Source organism: Pygocentrus nattereri, chromosome 5 (assembly GCF_015220715.1).
Source record: "Pygocentrus nattereri isolate fPygNat1 chromosome 5, fPygNat1.pri, whole genome shotgun sequence".
NCBI classification, from domain to species: Eukaryota; Metazoa; Chordata; class Actinopteri; order Characiformes; family Serrasalmidae; genus Pygocentrus; species Pygocentrus nattereri.
In genome coordinates this window covers 4256353-4274732 of record NC_051215.1, presented here as the reverse complement: position 1 = coordinate 4274732, position 18380 = coordinate 4256353, and the positions used below count along the sequence as shown (strand labels likewise).

The following is an 18380-nucleotide window of genomic DNA, read 5'->3' as shown; positions in this document are numbered from 1 at the left end:
GGCCCTGATTGGTGCTCTGGCTTCTTTCACTTCAACGTTATTTTTTATGCACACATAAACCAAAAGAAATGACAGATTTCTCCTAATGTAGCGGAGTAAAAAGTGAGATATTTGATTTTAAAATGTAGTGGAGTGAAAGTAAAAAGTCGCCCAAAATGGAAATACTTAAGTAAAGTACAGATACACGAAAAAAATAAAGTACAGAAACTAATTACATTTACTCAGTTACCACCCACCACTGAATAACAGTAACAATATTGCAATAACTGGAAAGAAGTGCAGATTCTGTACTTTCTTTCCATATAGCATTTGTGTTCGTTACAAGAAGAGGAGATATTTTATTATGATTTGAATTTGAAGAAAAAGTTACTTTGTCTTGTTTTACACAAGAAATCATCCTTTATGTTTTGGTAATGTTTTGACAAATACTCAAAACTTTCAACACACAATCTCAGTCGATTGTAAATGCAGTTCATTATGTAACTAACAATCCAATTAATCACTGTGTAATCACATTGAAATAGTGCAGCAAAGTGATGATAACTCTATATTTCCACAGGCTCCAGCCAATTAAAATGGCTAATACAGGAAAAGACAAGGATGTAACAAATTAGAACATAATATAACAGCTTTTCTCTTAAATGAGTGCCACTGAGAATGAGGTCACTGATAGCGGAAAGAAGAAGGAGGAACTCCTCAAACATTAATTATAATTTCATGTAGTCATATTTACAAGAAGACCAGGAATAAGTTTGTACACCTTTCAAACAGGGTCACTCAGGGTCGGATACACGTACAAGCACAGGTGCAACTTGATGCAACAGCAACAAAATGTAAAGTTTGATTTATTATTTCTGCTCTCTGGACTCAATATCAAGGTTGTAAACTTAGAAGAACCATATCTAGTGCTATAAAGAACCCTTTTCACAAAGGTTCTATATAGAACCATATACAGTACATTGTCCATCAATTGGATGAACCATTTAATTATGCAAAGAACCATTTAAGCATGAAATGGTTCTATACAGAACTTCTAAATAGAACGATTCCCTTTACTAAGGAACGCTTGAAGAACCATCGCATTTTCAAGGGTAGGCAGCTTGTCATGCTAAATTGCGCATAAAAAGGACTAAGAACCAGTTAAATGCTCCCCCTTGTGGAGAATCTTCAGCCTGCTAAACAGGAGTGAGTGAGTGAGTCAGTGTAGACTGAGTTAAGCCGAGTTCAATGAGGTGCTTTGCATCATAAAGCTGGTTCTTCATAGGTTCTTTAGGGAAGTAAATGGTTATATCTAGAATGGTGACAACCTAAAGAACCATTTGAATATTTTAATGGCTCCTTGCATGGTTCTTGATGATGGTAAATATGTTGTATATGGTTGTTTAAATAACTTTTTAAAAAACGGTTCTGTATAGCACAAAAAATGACATTTAGTTAAAGATCCTTTATTTGGTGCTATATAGAACCCTTTTGTATAAGGTTCTAAAACATAAGTCTCTAAAACATTATGAACATTTAACTTTGTGGTTGAAATACGTGTCAGGGTTAAAATTCTTTGATGCGACATGTTCTTGTGGTTCACTGTGTTCTTGTTCCATGTTCAGATAGAAGAGCTGGCCAGTACATTGTCCTTCAGTTCTCGGCAGTCCTCTCTGGAGTCACTGGCCAGTCTGGACACTCGTTCGACCAGCAGCAGTGCCCGTAGCAGCCCGGTGCCACCCCGCGGCTCACCGCTACACACACGCTTCCGCATCTCTGCCAAGAAAGCTCTGCTGCTGTGGGTCAGAGAGCAGTGCCACAAGTGAGTGAACAACTGCCCTTTACATGACTAGAAGCCTCTAAACTACACTCACCCTATAACTACACTCACTCTATAACTACACTCACTCTACAACTACACTCACTCTATAACTACACTCACTCTATAACTACACTCACCCTATCGCTACACTCACCCTATAACTACACTCACTCTACAACTACACTCACTCTATGACTACACTCACTCTATAACTACACTCACTCTACAACTACACTCACTCTATAACTACACTCACTCTATAACTACACTCACCCTATAACTACACTCACTCTATCACTACACTCACTCTACAGCTACACTCACCCTATAACTACACTCACCCTATGACTACACTCACTCTATAACTACACTCACTCTATAACTACACTCACCCTATAACTACACTCACCCTATGACTACACTCACTCTATAACTACACTCACTCTACAACTACACTCACTCTATAACTACACTCACTCTATAACTACACTCACTCTATAACTACACTCACCCTATAACTACACTCACTCTACAGCTACACTCACCCTATAACTACACTCACCCTATGACTACACTCACTCTATAACTACACTCACTCTATAACTACACTCACTCTACAACTACACTCACCCTATAACTACACTCACTCTATAACTACACTCACCCTATAACTACACTCACACTATAACTACACTCACTCTATAACTACACTCACCCTATCACTACACTCACCCTATAACTACACTCATTCTACAGCTACACTCACCCTATAACTACACTCACTCTATAACTACACTCACCCTATAACTACACTCACCCTATAACTACACTCACTCTATAACTACACTCACCCTATAACTACACTCACTCTACAACTACACTCACTCTATAACTACACTCACTCTACAACTACACTCACTCTATAACTACACTCACTCTATAACTACACTCACCCTATAACTACACTCACTCTACAACTACACTCACTCTATAACTACACTCACTCTACAGCTACACTCACTCTATAACTACACTCACTCTACAACTACACTCACCCTATAACTACACTCACTCTACAGCTACACTCACTCTACAACTACACTCACTCTATAACTACACTCACCCTATAACTACACTCACTCTACAGCTACACTCACTCTATAACTACACTCACCCTATAACTACACTCACTCTACAACTACACTCACTCTATAACTACACTCACTCTATAACTACACTCACTCTACAGCTACACTCACTCTATAACTACACTCACCCTATAACTACACTCACTCTATAACTACACTCACCCTATAACTACACTCACTCTACAACTACACTCACTCTATAACTACACTCACTCTATAACTACACTCACCCTATAACTACACTCACCCTATAACTACACTCACCCTATAACTACACTCACTCTATAACTACACTCACTCTATCACTACACTCACTCTACAACTACACTCACTCTATAACTACACTCACCCTATAACTACACTCACCCTATAACTACACTCACTCTTTAACTACACTCACTCTACAACTACACTCACCCTATAACTACACTCACTCTTTAACTACACTCACCCTATAACTACACTCACTCTACAACTACACTCACCCTATAACTACACTCACTCTACAACTACACTCACCCTATAACTACACTCACACTACAACTACACTCACCCTATAACTACACTCACTCTATCACTACACTCACTCTATCACTACACTCACTCTACAACTACACTCACTCTATAACTACACTCACCCTATAACTACACTCACTCTACAACTACACTCACTCTACAACTACACTCACTCTATCACTACACTCACTCTACAACTACACTCACTCTATAACTACACTCACCCTATAACTACACTCACTCTACAACTACACTCACTCTACAACTACATTCACTCTACAACTACACTCACCCTATAACTACACTCACTCTACAACTACACTCACTCTATAACTACACTCACTCTACAGCTACACTCACTCTATAACTACACTCACTCTACAACTACACTCACTCTACAACTACACTCACTCTATCACTACACTCATTATCCAACTACACTCACTCTATAACTACACTCACTCTACAACTACACTCATTATCCAAGTACACTTACTTTACAGCTACACTCAATATAACCCAATTTTTTTTTTACATTTACATTTATGTTCATGGCATTTGGCTGATGCTCTTAACCAGAGTGACTTACATTGTGATCATTTTACACAGGTAGGCCAAGGTGGTGTTAGGAGTCTTGCCCAAGGACTCTTATTGGTGTAGCATTACTTTTCAAAAGTCTGGAATTTCTGATTTCAACAAACAATCTGGTAGCAGATAAATATAAGAAATGAATATAATAAGCTCCCCCTGAACAAATTTACAGGTTTCAAGTCACTAAGAATCAGTAAATAAAAATGAATTATTATTATTATTACTTCACCTCACTCGTGCTCCCTGTATCAGGGCTGGCTGTACACTGAATGTGAAGGACTTTAAAGCCAGTTGGAGGAGTGGTGTGGTCTTCTTGGCCATTCTCTACGCTCTGAGGCCGGATCTGGTTGACTTGTCCAAAGCCAGAAGCAGAACCAACAGGCAGAACCTGGAGGAGGCGTTCCGCATCGCTGAGAGAGAACTGCATATCCCACGATTACTGGACCCAGCAGGTCAGTGAGTGTGTCTGTGTAAAATAATAATAGTAGTAATAATAATAATAAATAATAAATAATATTTTAACAATTACTATGATGATACTTATTTATTAATTATAATGATATTTATTCTTTAATTATAAAAATGGTAATTGGTGATTATAATAATGATAATTATTTTTAACACCTTTTAACTTCACAAAGTGCTTTACAGGGAGATGACTAAAATAGAAGAAGCTCATAAATAAACATTTTGACACGCTGTAACGAGGAGCGATGATGAGGCGGACGCATGTGCTGAGAAAAGCAAGATTTATTCGGAGCAAATCCAGGGTCATAGTCAAGACAGTCCAAGTTCAATGAGCCAACACGGAGAGCAGGAGGGACGGACATAACAAAACAAACACAGAATTTAAATAAAACTCTTAGAACAGACCAAACATCCAACATATCAAACATACAAACACAATTCATACAAACAAAGGCCAACAAGAAACTCAGGAAAACACAGGGCTTAAATACAAACAGGGAGAACGAGGCACAGGTGGAAAACAGGTGGAAACAATCAGGGGCAGAGTCACGAAAATAAGGGGGCTGGACTGTGACGGAAACACAACAAAGAAAGCAGGTGGACTAGACCAAAACAGAAGTATACTCGTAGGTGAAATGCTAATAAAACTATACAGCAGCTGGAAAAAAAATCCAAATACTAAAATTGAGTGTTATGACTGAAAAAAATGAAGATTGAAATTGAATTAATCAAAGACTAAAACCTGATCAGACCTATCTGAGAACTGTGTGGGTGTGGCCTAATATTCAGAACTGGAGGTGATGGGCATCCCTCAGTCCAACACTTCTAACGTGCTACACCACTGGGGCAGAACTAAGCACAGCAGTGTGAGTGAGGAGTGAAATGGACTCTACATGTACAGGTCATGTTTTTGAATACTTCACTGTGTCCATTCACTACAAACAATTGGTTTTTATGTAGTGAAGAAGTTCTTATTCCCTTTAGTGCTGGATATGCATCAGGGTGCATGCTGAGGTGGCTGACTGACCAAAGTTTGAATGGACAAACTGACGGATGAATGACAGGCAAACAGATGCGCCAGCTTAATAGCTCAGTTACACTTGCTAGTTTAGCTTTCGCTTGGTTGTTAGCTTTCTCTCTGTGAGTTTCTCAGACTTAAACAAAGAGGTTGTAAAGGAATGCATTACACACAAGCCTTGCGATTGGTCACACTGCTGCTTACAGATGTGTGACGTAAGATTTATAGTTTACATTGAAAAATGAGGAATTTGGTGAAATACATCAGCTGTGAATATTCACAGCGGCTATTCACAGCACATACTTCATTATGCTTAGGTTCCCCCGGGCTTTGAAGTGGATTATTAATCATTTTCTGAATTCTTTTTATTTCTGAGATACACATCCTGAACAAAACACTGTAAGCTACAATTTACTGTCCGTTTGTAATATTAAAATCTAGGTTTTGTAAGACACTATGGTAAATATATAAAAAAAGCACAATCACACATATGTGTGTGTCTTTGTGTGTGTGTGTGTGTGTGTGTGTGAGACAGATGTTGATGTCAGAGACCCCGATGAGAGGTCCATCATGACCTACGTGGCTCAGTTCCTTCAGTACTCCAAAGACGCGCCTGCTGATGAGGAGATGCAGGTAACAGTGCAAACTCAACAGTCATGTTTCTTTTTCATGGAACCTTGTTTCCTTTTATTTGCTGCGCTCTTTCTCTCTCTAATGCTCCACTTCAGCCGTGATACTTCACCTTCCTATTTAACACGTCATTATAAGCATCCCCCCCCCTTCTCTCTCTGCTGAAGGGTCAATATCTCTCTCTCCCTGAGAGCGTCTCTCCTGTCAACCTTCCCAGCAACTTCACTCCCGCTATCGCTGCCTCTCCTCTCCGACAGGTACTTTCAGCCTCTCTCTCTCACTCCCTCTCTCGGTGCTCCCTCATTTCTGTCTATGCAATTCCTAAAGGTACTAAAGGCCAGTACTCTACTCTACTCTGGTTTACTATAGATTGATTTTGTATTTTATAGTGAAGCACATGTGTGCCATTTCACATACACCAGCATTATGTTTTTTTATTCATTATGTATATGATATTTGATTATATGTGATTTTACATAATCATATAAAATCACACACACACACACACACACACACACACACACACACACACACACACACACACACACAAATATACATAAAACATATAATTGTATCCAGACGTTTGAATACTGCTGGCTAAAGAACATGCTTGATGATAAATTTCCTTCAAGTTTCTATTTGCTAAGTTTAACATAATGAAAAAAAAAAACAAACATAAAATATGAAATGTGCCATAACTTTCGCACAGACCACATTTTAGATTTTCTTTGTGCTCAATACCTTAAATTCTTTACACTAACAGTGATTGTGCATTAAAATGTGCAGAAGTGTGTTTACTATAGAGGATTTGTTTAGACTTATTTTCTATTAGAAATTCAGCAAAATATGCAATTTCACCAGGGGTGCCCAGACTTTTGCATACAACCGTAAATAACACATATTTTTAATACACTGTAAAAAATGAATATTCCCTTAACTTTATTATTGGCCAATAGTGACCGACCGATATACTGAGCGGGCTTTAATAGATAGATCGACAGACAGACTGATTGACTGACGGGCGGATTAATTGATTGACTGTCTATCTCTACAGACCTCAACCAATCAGAAGGCTCAGGAAGTGACCTGCTGGCTGGAGCAGGCCTATCAGGAGTTGCTGGAAGGGTGGGACTCCACCGAGGGTGAAAGCTACTCTGAGAGATACCATGTAAGACCTGTCAATCAAACTACACCTTTTCAGAGTTGTGTTTGACGTCATCTGCTTTCTGAGCTCATTGAGCTGATCCACCTGAAGTTACTGAGATTCAGTTCTTCTTCATAATGAAATATGTTGGACTTTACTCACAATATGACACACTTCATTAAAATTGCAGGCATACAGTGCATTTTTACTGTATGTTGTTATTTATCAACTGCTTTTTAGAAGTTTACATGTATGAACACATGATGTTTATCAGCTTCTCATGTATATTTGTAGGTGTTCCACACGTTCATCGTGTCCTTCAATGAGCAGCGCCGGCCAGTGATGCCATTGCTAACGGCAATGAAGCGGACGCCTCGCTTGAGTGAGGAGCAGAGAGCCCTCCGGCATGCCTGGGATTCCCTGGCAGAAAAGGTCAGAGGTCAATTAAGGTGTACACGGTTTTCCGCCTTACTCCAAATGTAATACGTTTGCGAATGTGGTTCCAGAAACAATACAACACGCTGTTATTTATAGAAGTGGACGAAAGTACGTACCCCACCTTGAAACATTAGCAGTGTGTATGAGTGGACACTAAAGGGTTGTATGTCTTGGCTGCAGCTGCGTGAGTATAAGACTGAACTGGACCTGAGTATGCCCGCACCGCTGGACACTGTGGGCCGCTGGTTACTGAGGGTGGAAGAGGCTTTAGCAGACGGAGAGGCTGATCCTCAGGACCATAGCCGCGCCGCCCAGGAGGCACGAGAGAAACAAGAGCTGCTTAAGGTAAGTTTAATTGAGTTATGAATAAGATAAGATAAGTCCTTTTTTAGTCCCACAGTTGGGAAATTCTTAGTGTTAGAGTAGCAAAGGGACAGCAACGAAAAAAGAGATGTAACTAGAACAGAATTAACAAGTAAGTAATTAACTTTGCTAAGTACTTAACACGTTTTTTTTACAGTTTGTTACTTGTTACTATATAGACAATATATATTAAAACTAAACATAAAAATAAGATAAAAAATATAAACTATCATTCACAAAAAATAACAGAAATAATGAAATATTAATAAATAAAAAAAGCTAAGATATTTACATTGTAAGGATATTTAGCTGGAAATTCACATGGAGTTTTAAACATGAAGTACTGGTTTATCACACATGGGATGTTGAGGACTTAACAATATAAACAATTATGAATAGAAACAACCTATGATGTCTGATATGATTGGCTTAGAACTTATGATGTCTGAAGTGATTGGCTTACAACTTACGATATGTGATATAATTGTCTTAGAAGTCTGATTTGAGTGGCTGAGCCAGGGTTTTCATGTTACATTAGTAAATCTCTGGTAGCACAGCAGAGCATAAACCTAATAAAAATTTCCACTGTTACACTTTCAACACGTGTAACAATGGATCTGATCTGATTGACGGGACAAATATGAAGTAGAAACAGCAACAAATATGGATATAATAGTTTAATATGTTTATTGAATATATTGATATATTAACTGACCCCCTGAGATTATGACCTATAGTAATTATTTTCTGCTTGGGTCTTCATTGGGTGTCTCCCAATCTGTTAGGTCAAATATTTGTCAGTAAATTTAGAAGAATCATGATTAAATCAGCACATACGAGTATTTAAAATGTATTTTGGTACATGCAGGTGTGTCTTGAGGAAATGCCCCACCACATTAAGATGTTCCAGAATTTCCAGAACATGGATGAATATGGAGAGATGTTGGTTCCTGCAGATAAACTGGAGGAGATGAAGCGAAGGTCAGTAACTGTCCTCTGGAAGCTGGAACTGATAGATTTGTTTTTCTGGAGATTTGTTTTCAGTAGATTGCCATTGTGCACCCTCCTATTGCCAAGTTAACAGTACAGAGTTGTCTCTTGTAAGGTTGCTAGCTAACATTTGCCCTTTTTGGTCTTTTTGCCTCACTGGTCTTTGTGTCTGTGTTTAAATACATGTGTTAGGTTCACTAGTGTACGTGTGAGCTCTAAGTACCACGGCATTAAGCTGGAGTATCAGGAGCACAGACACACGGTGTTAGACCTGCTGGCTCGGCTCAAAATCAAGCTATGTGCCTGGAAAAGAGCCTACATTTCCCAGGAGGCTGTGCGAGTCCTCGTTCAGGACTGGAATGTGAGTTGCAATCGTGAAATTATGAGAGTTGGTAATTAAGTGGTTAGTATGTGGTGAAAAGAACAGTGTTTCACATTTCACACAGTTTTCCCGCTTACACAGAATGTAGTCAATCAGCCAACATATCCTCTGTGTCCGACATTTGTGTCTTAAGTGTTATACTTGAGCTACAATGCTAATGTAGCTAAAAAGTAACCTTAGCCATTAGTACTATGTACTGGATGTTTATATTATGTGGCTCAAACCATGTCAAGTTTTCAAGTATTCTCAAATAGATTTGTTTTCAGAAACTGTAGGAAAATGGATAACAGTATGTCCAATAAGCCTAGGTCACTTGGGGGGTACCACCCCAGCGATTTGGGGGTACTGCCCCAGTGACTGAAGGACAACTTCCTCAGTGACTGGAAGAGTACCATCCTAGTGATCTGATGGGTACCACCCCTGACTAGAAGGGTACTGCCACCAGTGACTAGAAGGTTGCCATCCCAGTGACTAGAGAGTACTGTCCCAGTGACTAGAGGGGTACTGCCCCAGTCACTTTGAGGGGTACCACTCCAGTGACTAGAGAGTACTGCCCCAGTGACTAGAAGGGTACTGCCCCAGTGAATAGAGGGGTACTACCCCAGTGACTAGAGAAGTTACCGCCCCGGTGACTTAAGAGTACTGCTCCAGTGGAATACTGCCCCAGTGACCTGAGAGTCCTGCCTCAGTGATTAGAGGGGTTCCACTCCAGTGACTAGAGGTGTACCACCCCAGTGACTACAGAGTACTGCCCCAGTAACTAGAGGGGTACCACCCCACTAACTAGAGCTATATAATAGCTATATAAAAAAGCGCAATATAAATAAACTTTGCTTGCTTGCTTGCTAGAGATTGCTGCCCCAGTAAATAGATCGGTACCACCCCAGTGATCGGAGAGTACTGCCCCATTAACTAGAGGGGTACCATCCCAGTGACTAGAGGCTACTGACCCAGTGACTAGAGGAGTACCACTCCAGTGACTAGAGGAGTACCACTCCAGTGAGTACTGCCTCAGTGTCATAAATCTAGCCCAAAACTAAACAAGAAAACTTCAGACACCAAACATATCTTGGCTGATTGACTGCATTTGGCAAAGGAAAATGGTTTATCTTTAAAAACATAGGAATGAACTATTTTCTCTGTTGCCATATATCTATTATGTGTGCTTAGATGTGCTGTGGATGGGTGTTTTTCATGAGTGGTGTATATGTATGTGTTGTTGTAGGAGACTGTGAATAAGCAGACGCTGCCTTCTATGCTGGAAGGATCTCTCTACAAACTAAAACACATTGCCAGCAAATACACTAGCAAGTCTGCTCTGGGTAAGTAAACGAGAGGTTGCCTGAAATATTCGTTATCACTAATCATCATTACTACTATAGTGAAAAAATTGAGTGTTTAGGGCATCAGTGAAAAGTATTTTGGTAAAACGTTACTTGAACCCAGGTGCATAACACCGACATAACATTAGCATGTCATGGAAGATATACGCAGTCATGAATTGTCATGATGTCTGGTAATAGTGTCATGTCGTAACAGCGTCATGTTACCGTTGCCAGTTATTTTCATGACATATGTCGGAATGTTTGATGTCATGATTGTTTATGCAAGTACACCGATGAGACACTGATGAAGAGCCAGAGAATGGCTAACATGAACTGTGTCTACAACTATAACTGCTTTGAATCACATGGAAAAAAAATCAGAGCACTTTAGTATAAGTGACTGCAAATGAATGATCTGTTCTCCCTTTTAGCAGGTGACTCCAGTCACGTGAGTAAAGAGGTGAAGACTTTGGAGATGGAGACTGCAGCAACACTCCAGGACGTGAAGATGGTGAAGGGTATTATGGGACGTGTGCTGGCGGCCTGGGACTCATACTGCGACTCCTACAGTTCTCTACACGCCTGGCTGGAACAGGGAACTCAGAGTAATCGACACGGACAGCGAGCCGAAGTAAACATAAACACACGTTTGTTTTTATATCTAGTCAGCACATGGGCTCAGGCATAGTTCCCAGAAGCATTAAATATATAACTATATGCAATAATAATATGGGCTGAGCGTGTGATCACTGATTTTTGACTAAGTGGTATCTGACTTGTTAGGTAACGGCAGAGATGATGGCAGAGTGGAGCTCTCGCCAGGCTCATCTAAACGACGTCGGGAACTACCTGATTGAGAGCACGGATCCTCAAACCAGCCGCTCACTTTCCGACGAGCTCTGCAGGATTAACCTGCTCTGGGCCGACTTTGTCAGAAGAACGCAGTTTGTGAGTCTTTGTCAATAACGCTCACAATTCATGTAAGTTACTTTAGCTCATGAACAGAATGCCAGAGAAGTATTTCTAGTGTTTTAGTGTTATTATAAAACAGATATTTTGGCAAAAAGCTGTGGTAAAAAATTAAATACATACACATATTTCCTCACATATCAGTCATTAAACACCATTTTGGTGCTTGTTAACTTACATGGACATGCCTAAAGTAATAGGATAGCAGGATGTAAATTGATCATGAAGTGACGTTACCTCAGAGGACGGCTTGGGAATGCCCAGACTTTTATAAGTTGTGAGGTGTTATCTTGTGAGTGAGGTTGAACACTGGCCACTGTTTTCATGGCAAGGCAACGTGAATTACGAGCACGAACGAGACATGATAGTGGGTGTCAGATGGATGGGAAATTGCATTTGTGAAGTTTTTTGGACATTTTACTTTCCTTGATCCACAATGTCACGTGTGTACCAGGAATCTGTTGTTGAAGGCATTACCACCCACAGTGGACAGCTTGGTGGCTATCCATTGGTGCTCAATAATCGTGACCGGCAGCACCTAGCTAGGATTGTCTGTGTGAATAGACAGTTGATTCTGGCAAAAATCACATCTATATTCAACACAAGATGCCCCATATGGTTCCAAACATGGGTTCTCATGGCATGGGTTGCAATAACAGCTGAAAATGAGATCTGACCATTAATATAAGATACGGAAAGAAAGGAAAAGCAGGAGTAGTAATGTCTATGATTAAAAGAAATGCAGCAGCATCATCAGGAGGGTCCGTTCAGGTGAGGTGAGGTTTACACAGCGTTGTACAGGAGGAAGCTCAATGGTGGTGAGACTGGTCCAGGAAAAAGGGGAGCAGTGGGCACCCAATCAAAACAGATGAAGCAACAGCATCAGACACACAGGATGGGCAGCTGTTCAGCTCAGCAGAGGAAGACACAGGCAGTTGGTTCTGTGAAGACAGACTGATTACAGTATAAAGTGTTAAGAGAATGAAACAGTGACTCCGGCAGGACACGCTTTAACAGTGTTAGTATTACAGTGAAGGTGTGAGAGCAGAAGGACCACAGTGCCAACACTCCCAGTCACTGTAGTACTCTATGTCAATGAACCCCCCAAAACTGCCCCCTTTAATTAACAGGAAAAGCTCATTTCCAAAAGCTCATTTCCAAAAGGCCAAACAGATTTTAGGTTTTTAGCCTAGACTTAAAAACTGAGGCTGTGCCTGAGTCCCGAACACTGTCTGGAATATTATTCCAAAGCTGGGGGGGCTTTGTATGAAAAGGCTCTACCCCCCTATGTAACTTTAATAATTCTGGCACTAAGAGTAAGCAGCACCCTGTGAACTAAGCAGGCATGATGGTTGATTACAAGAGAGTTCACTCAGGTATCGAAGGGCGAGGCCATTTAATGCTTTATAGTTTATAGTTTTTAGAATTTTATACTCAGTGTGGAATTGAACTGACAGCCAGTGTGGGTTTGATAAAACTGGGCTGATATGCTCAACCTTATTGGTTCTTGTGAGGACTCTGGAAGCAGCATTCTGGGCTAACTGAAGCTTCTTTGAGCTAGGACTGGCAGTAATCCAGTCTGTCCAGGTAATAAATGCAAGAACCAGCATTTCTGCATCCTGTAGACACAGTGCATTTCTTAATTTAGTAATATTGCAGGGATGGAGGAAAGCTATTCTAGTAATATTGGTTAAATGCATATTGAAGGACAAATCGGGAACTATCGTCATTGACCTGTCATTGACCATTTGCAGCACATCACGGACTTCATATACCCCATTCTCTGATGGGATATTCCAGTAGGATAATGCACCTATTGGTTCAGAATTGTCCATAATTGGTTTGAGGAGTATTCTGGAGAGCTCCAGCGAATGGTGTGGCCTGCATGTTCACCCAACATGAGCCCAATTGAGCCTTGATGGGTTGTTGTGGAGAGATGCATTTGCACCCGAGATCCTGCACCTACACACCACAGTGCTCTGGGTGACTATACAGACAGCATGGCTCAACATCCCTCCAGATGTCTTCTGTCCACTTGTGAAATTGATGCATTGTTGAGTTGCTGCACTTTGCCAGGCTAGAAGGGGTCCTACATGATAGTAGTTCCTGTCCCATGACTTTTGGCACATCAGTGTATATTGCTTACCAGAGTTGTTTTGGCAACTAAAAATGTATGAGCATAGGTGTGTTGTGTTTGCATAAAAGCAATAAGTCACTCCAGGCAGAGTGTTACATTAACTTTACTCCACTTCATGCCTAAAAATCCTTAAAATGCACAAGACAAATCAATCTAATACACCTCTTGTGGCATATGGCTTTATTTGAGAACCTGATCTTTGTCTTAGGATCTTGTTGAGGAGTCCAGTGTTCGTCCTGCAAGTCCCCAGACTCTGCAGTGTTTGGTCAGAGAGGCTAACCAGCTACTGAAGGAGCCAGTGGAGGTCTTATCAGGGTCACTCCGCACTTACAGGAAGAGACTGCAGGTATATTTAACGAATTTTGTTTTCATTTATCTTTTTCTCTTTCTACTGTACTCTGTTCCTCATTTTTGATTCATTATTATATGCATCAATTCACATCAAAAATGTGAATTGATGCATATAATTATCAAAAATAATACATTTGATATTTTGATTAATTAGAATCATAGACAATAGTAGTTTTTTTTACTGATTCTCTGACACTGTATTTGAAGTTTGCTAGTGGGCAGAAGTTGATGAAGAAACATGACTGAAAGCTGTTTTTCAATTTTTTAGTTCATGATGAAGAAAATAAAGGATGTTGATCTGGATTCCCTCACTCCTTCACCCGAGTGCTTGGCCGAAACTTTGAGCAAACTCAAACAGGCTATTCCAGAGGTGATAATAGAAGTCAATCATCCTTTTTTTCTCACTCTTTTTTTATATAAATCATTAGGGACTTACTGAACCTTCTGTTCATCTGGAGTACAGTAAATATGTCATCAAATTCTGTGCATGTGCTTTTCTGACCATATTTTTGTCAATGTAAATGGTCTCAGGTGCTGCAGACACTCTGTGAGGCCATGCAGGTCTGTGAAGAGTTGCAGCAGAGTGTGTGTGGCCTGGATGGGCGTCTAGCTGAACTTTTGCACTGGGAGGCTGAAGCCAGAGAGTTTTATCAGCTCCTAAAGGAAAGAGCACACAAACATCAGAGAGGGGAGGATGCAAGGACCCGAGTAAATTTGCCTCTTCTGAAATCTACTTGTTTCTTTACCTTTTCTCTCAGGCAGAATGCATCATATGTGTGCCTGAAACCTGTTGCAGTCTGGCCCTAGATGACTATCTTTCATCCTTTTCCTTCCAAATAGTTGCTGATATCTCGAGGACTGCAGCTGGAAGGCCAGGTGGTGATGGAGGAACAGGATCTGCAAGTGATGGTGATGTCAGGGCAGAAAAACTCACCACTGCAGTATCTAATTTCTTCTGCCATGCAGGACAGAGTCCGTGCTACCGTTGCACAGTCGCAGGTCTTTCTTTCATTCATTCTATATGTCTTGATAAATATGTGTTTTAAGCAAAGAATAAGATGTAGCAAAGCGTACTCTTTTAGTTTTGTAGTTGAATGTATCCATTTTATGATTGGAGAGTGATACGATATTCCATTACTCCTAAAATTAAACTATGTTTGCTTCATAAGAAACATTCCTGATGAACTATGCCAATATTTATATTATTAACAACAGTTCACGTACGTTTCTTAACAGGAAGCTGTGGGGTTGCTAAGTTCCTTGGGTGCTCGTAGAGATAGAAGCCCTACAGGTCGTCAGCCTCCACAAAAGATCTTTGTGCAGGAGAGAGAGTGTGAGACTGAAAGCAACAAGCGCCAAACAAGCAGCACAACTGAGTCTATGTCTGCATCTGAAGATAGAGAGCAAACAGACTTTCAGCCACCAGTCAAGCATCGGCCTCTGCAACCATCCCGGTATAGTGCCCAAGTTGCTGTTCCTAAAACTCAACCTGAAGTTCAGCCTGTACCTATGATTGTCGTTCAAGAGTACCATGAGGAGAAGAAGAGTCCTCCTTTGCAAACATACCAAGAAGCTCAAGCAGTGGCAAAAACACAATTATGGAAAGAGCCAAGGGAAGACCCCCAACATATTTTGACATCTAAGGGCCATGAACAGGCACAAACATTTGCTAAAGTCAAGCCACAGGCAGTGACCAAAGAGCAGGCAAAAGCTGAGACAAAAGAGGAACCTATGCAGCAAGAACTAGGTGACACAAATGAAACTGTTAAGACTCATAAACTACATTTGAACTCAAAGCAAAGCACACTGCAAGCTCAGATTTCCAGCCAGCAACAAATGCCTGCCTGCCAACAGATACCAACACAACCTGAAGTGAATACACAACAACAGAATCAGCAGTCAACAACTGCCCTGAAACAACTGGACATTCACCAACAAACTCAGGCTCAACAGCAGCAGATACAAGTAGAGCAACATGACACCCAGAAACCTATTAAAGTAAGGAAGTCTCAGGCACGTTCAGAGCATAGACCTTGGCTTCAACAGAAAGGCCAAGCAGAGGTTTTGACAACTGCTCGACCAAAGGATAAAAGTAAAGTGAGCTCAGAAGTACATTTAAAGACCACTGTTGCTGTCACTGTGGCACCTACACCTGACCCAATTGAAGGTCAAGCCGAGTGGGTTACTCAAACACAAACTAAATTGAGTAAACCGCCTGAGACACAACCCAAATTGAGTAAAATTGATCAGCCTGCTGTAAAACAAGCCAAAGTGAGTCAGGTCAAGCAACAGCAATCTGTGACACAAGCCAAAGTGAGTGAAGTCCAGCAGCAACAACCTGGGACACAAGCCAGAGTGAGTCAAGCCCAGCAACAGCAATCTGTGACACAGGCCAAAGCTGATGAAGTGCAACAACAGCAACCTCTGGCCCAAATGCTATCAAAAGCACAACCACCAGCTATGATATCAACAGAGCCACTAAGGCAACCTCAAACTTTAATATCAGGTCCAGCAGAAATGATTACCACACCGCATCCTCCGCCACAGGCTACTGCAGTCATGAACCAAAGGAGATCAGAAATACAAACCATGAAGCATGTACAACCACAAGCCATGCCACCAGTTTGTCCTCAAGTCATGCCTCAAAGGCAACCACCAACGATGATTCAAGCTCACCCCCAACTTATGTCTCAGACTCAGCAACATCTAATGGAAATGGGAGAAGCACAACAAACTGAGAGACTTCCCCCAGTACTCAACCAGCCTCAAGTAATGTCCCAAAGTCAGCCACATCCTGCTTTACATTATGCCCAGACACAAACTGCGCAGCCCAGAAGTATAGCCCCAATCCAGCCACGAATCATCACCATGCCTCCAAGTCAGCCACAGATCCATGTTCCTCCTCAGTCCCAAATCATGGGCATGGATCAGACTCAAGCCAAACTTCAGGTTAAGCCACAAAGTATAGTACAACCACAGGTGCAACCTCAAGTCCAGCACCCTGAGTGGCGTCCAATGGCAATTGAGGGCTATTATGAGGTTCAGGGCCAGGGACTAATGCAAGCCCAAATATACCCACAGAGCCATCCACAAACTCAAGGTGTCAGACAAATGCAAGCACATTCTCAGCAATGGACATCACTGGGAAGAGGTTTAGCAACCCAGACTTACACCAGTGTCCAAGGTTCAGGTCAAGTGCAAGTCCAGCCTCATCCTCAATCTCATATTTACCCAGTGCAAACTCAGCAGTGGGGTATTATGAGATCTGAACCAATGGCACCAACTTTTACACAAATGAGACCTCAGAGCCAAGTCCAACCAATTGCTCCACCACAACACTGGAGACCTATTAGACCTGAAGTGATCAGCCACAGTTTCCAAAGTGTTCAAACGCAAGACCCAAGATCCATATCTCCATACTCGCATGCTCAACCTCAGGCATGCACAAGACCACAAACCCCTCCTCAGCACTGGAGGCCTATCCAATCAGAGCCACAATCCCAAATCCATTCTCAGAAAATGGTTCCAAAAGTCTCTCAACCAGCGGCTCACAAACCATCTGTCCAGCCACCGTTTCAAGCCCCAGTAAGATCCCAAGGTCCACCTCCACAGCAGCCCCAAGCCCAACAGCAGCAGCTAGCACAAAACAGAGTTGAGGCTCCCTCTGGTGTTCAGGTTCAAATTCAGGTTGAAAGCCAAACACCCCAGGCACTGCCTCAAGTCCAGGTTTCACAAAAACTACAGTCTCTGGTGCAGGAGCAGGCCCAGCAACAGTCAGCTCCTCGTGTCAAACCTCCAGCCCTGGCCCAGGCTCCTCCTCAGGCCTATACAGAGGCTTACTCTAAAGCACAGGCTCTGGCTAGGAATAGGTTTGAGGAGGCAAAGCATTGCCTACAAGAACATATTCTAGAAGCAATCAACATATTCAAGGAGAAGAGGATGACCGAGGAGCAAAAATTGGTCAAAGAAGTATGTTTTGCAAACCTTTTCTTATTTCATTAAGTAGGGGCTCCCACGTTGTGCAGCTATGTAAGGACTGGCCCTATCATTGGGATATTGTAAGTTCAAGGTACAGCACTGCTGCAGCCATCTGTGGCCTGGAGTTCTAG

General features: G+C 41.4%; 1 protein-coding gene across 9 annotated transcripts in view; it reads left to right on the top strand.

The window, feature by feature from the left end:
- The window catches only part of syne2b (spectrin repeat containing, nuclear envelope 2b), a 218823-nt gene that overhangs the window by 26403 nt on the left and 174040 nt on the right, over positions 1 to 18380 (top strand). For 8 of the 9 annotated variants that reach the window (XM_037538456.1, XM_037538459.1, XM_037538460.1 and 5 more), the window contains 17 exons: positions 1605 to 1801; positions 4309 to 4508; positions 6078 to 6175; positions 6340 to 6429; positions 7227 to 7340; positions 7611 to 7748; positions 7935 to 8099; positions 8986 to 9098; positions 9300 to 9468; positions 10715 to 10811; positions 11246 to 11445; positions 11598 to 11762; positions 14129 to 14266; positions 14540 to 14641; positions 14803 to 14979; positions 15112 to 15270; positions 15508 to 18240. In XM_037538456.1, the coding sequence (XP_037394353.1) occupies positions 1605 to 1801; positions 4309 to 4508; positions 6078 to 6175; positions 6340 to 6429; positions 7227 to 7340; positions 7611 to 7748; positions 7935 to 8099; positions 8986 to 9098; positions 9300 to 9468; positions 10715 to 10811; positions 11246 to 11445; positions 11598 to 11762; positions 14129 to 14266; positions 14540 to 14641; positions 14803 to 14979; positions 15112 to 15270; positions 15508 to 18240 (5055 nt within the window). The remainder of the gene's footprint in view (positions 1 to 1604; positions 1802 to 4308; positions 4509 to 6077; positions 6176 to 6339; positions 6430 to 7226; positions 7341 to 7610; positions 7749 to 7934; positions 8100 to 8985; positions 9099 to 9299; positions 9469 to 10714; positions 10812 to 11245; positions 11446 to 11597; positions 11763 to 14128; positions 14267 to 14539; positions 14642 to 14802; positions 14980 to 15111; positions 15271 to 15507; positions 18241 to 18380) is intronic. The other variant, XM_037538458.1, reaches the window with a different exon arrangement.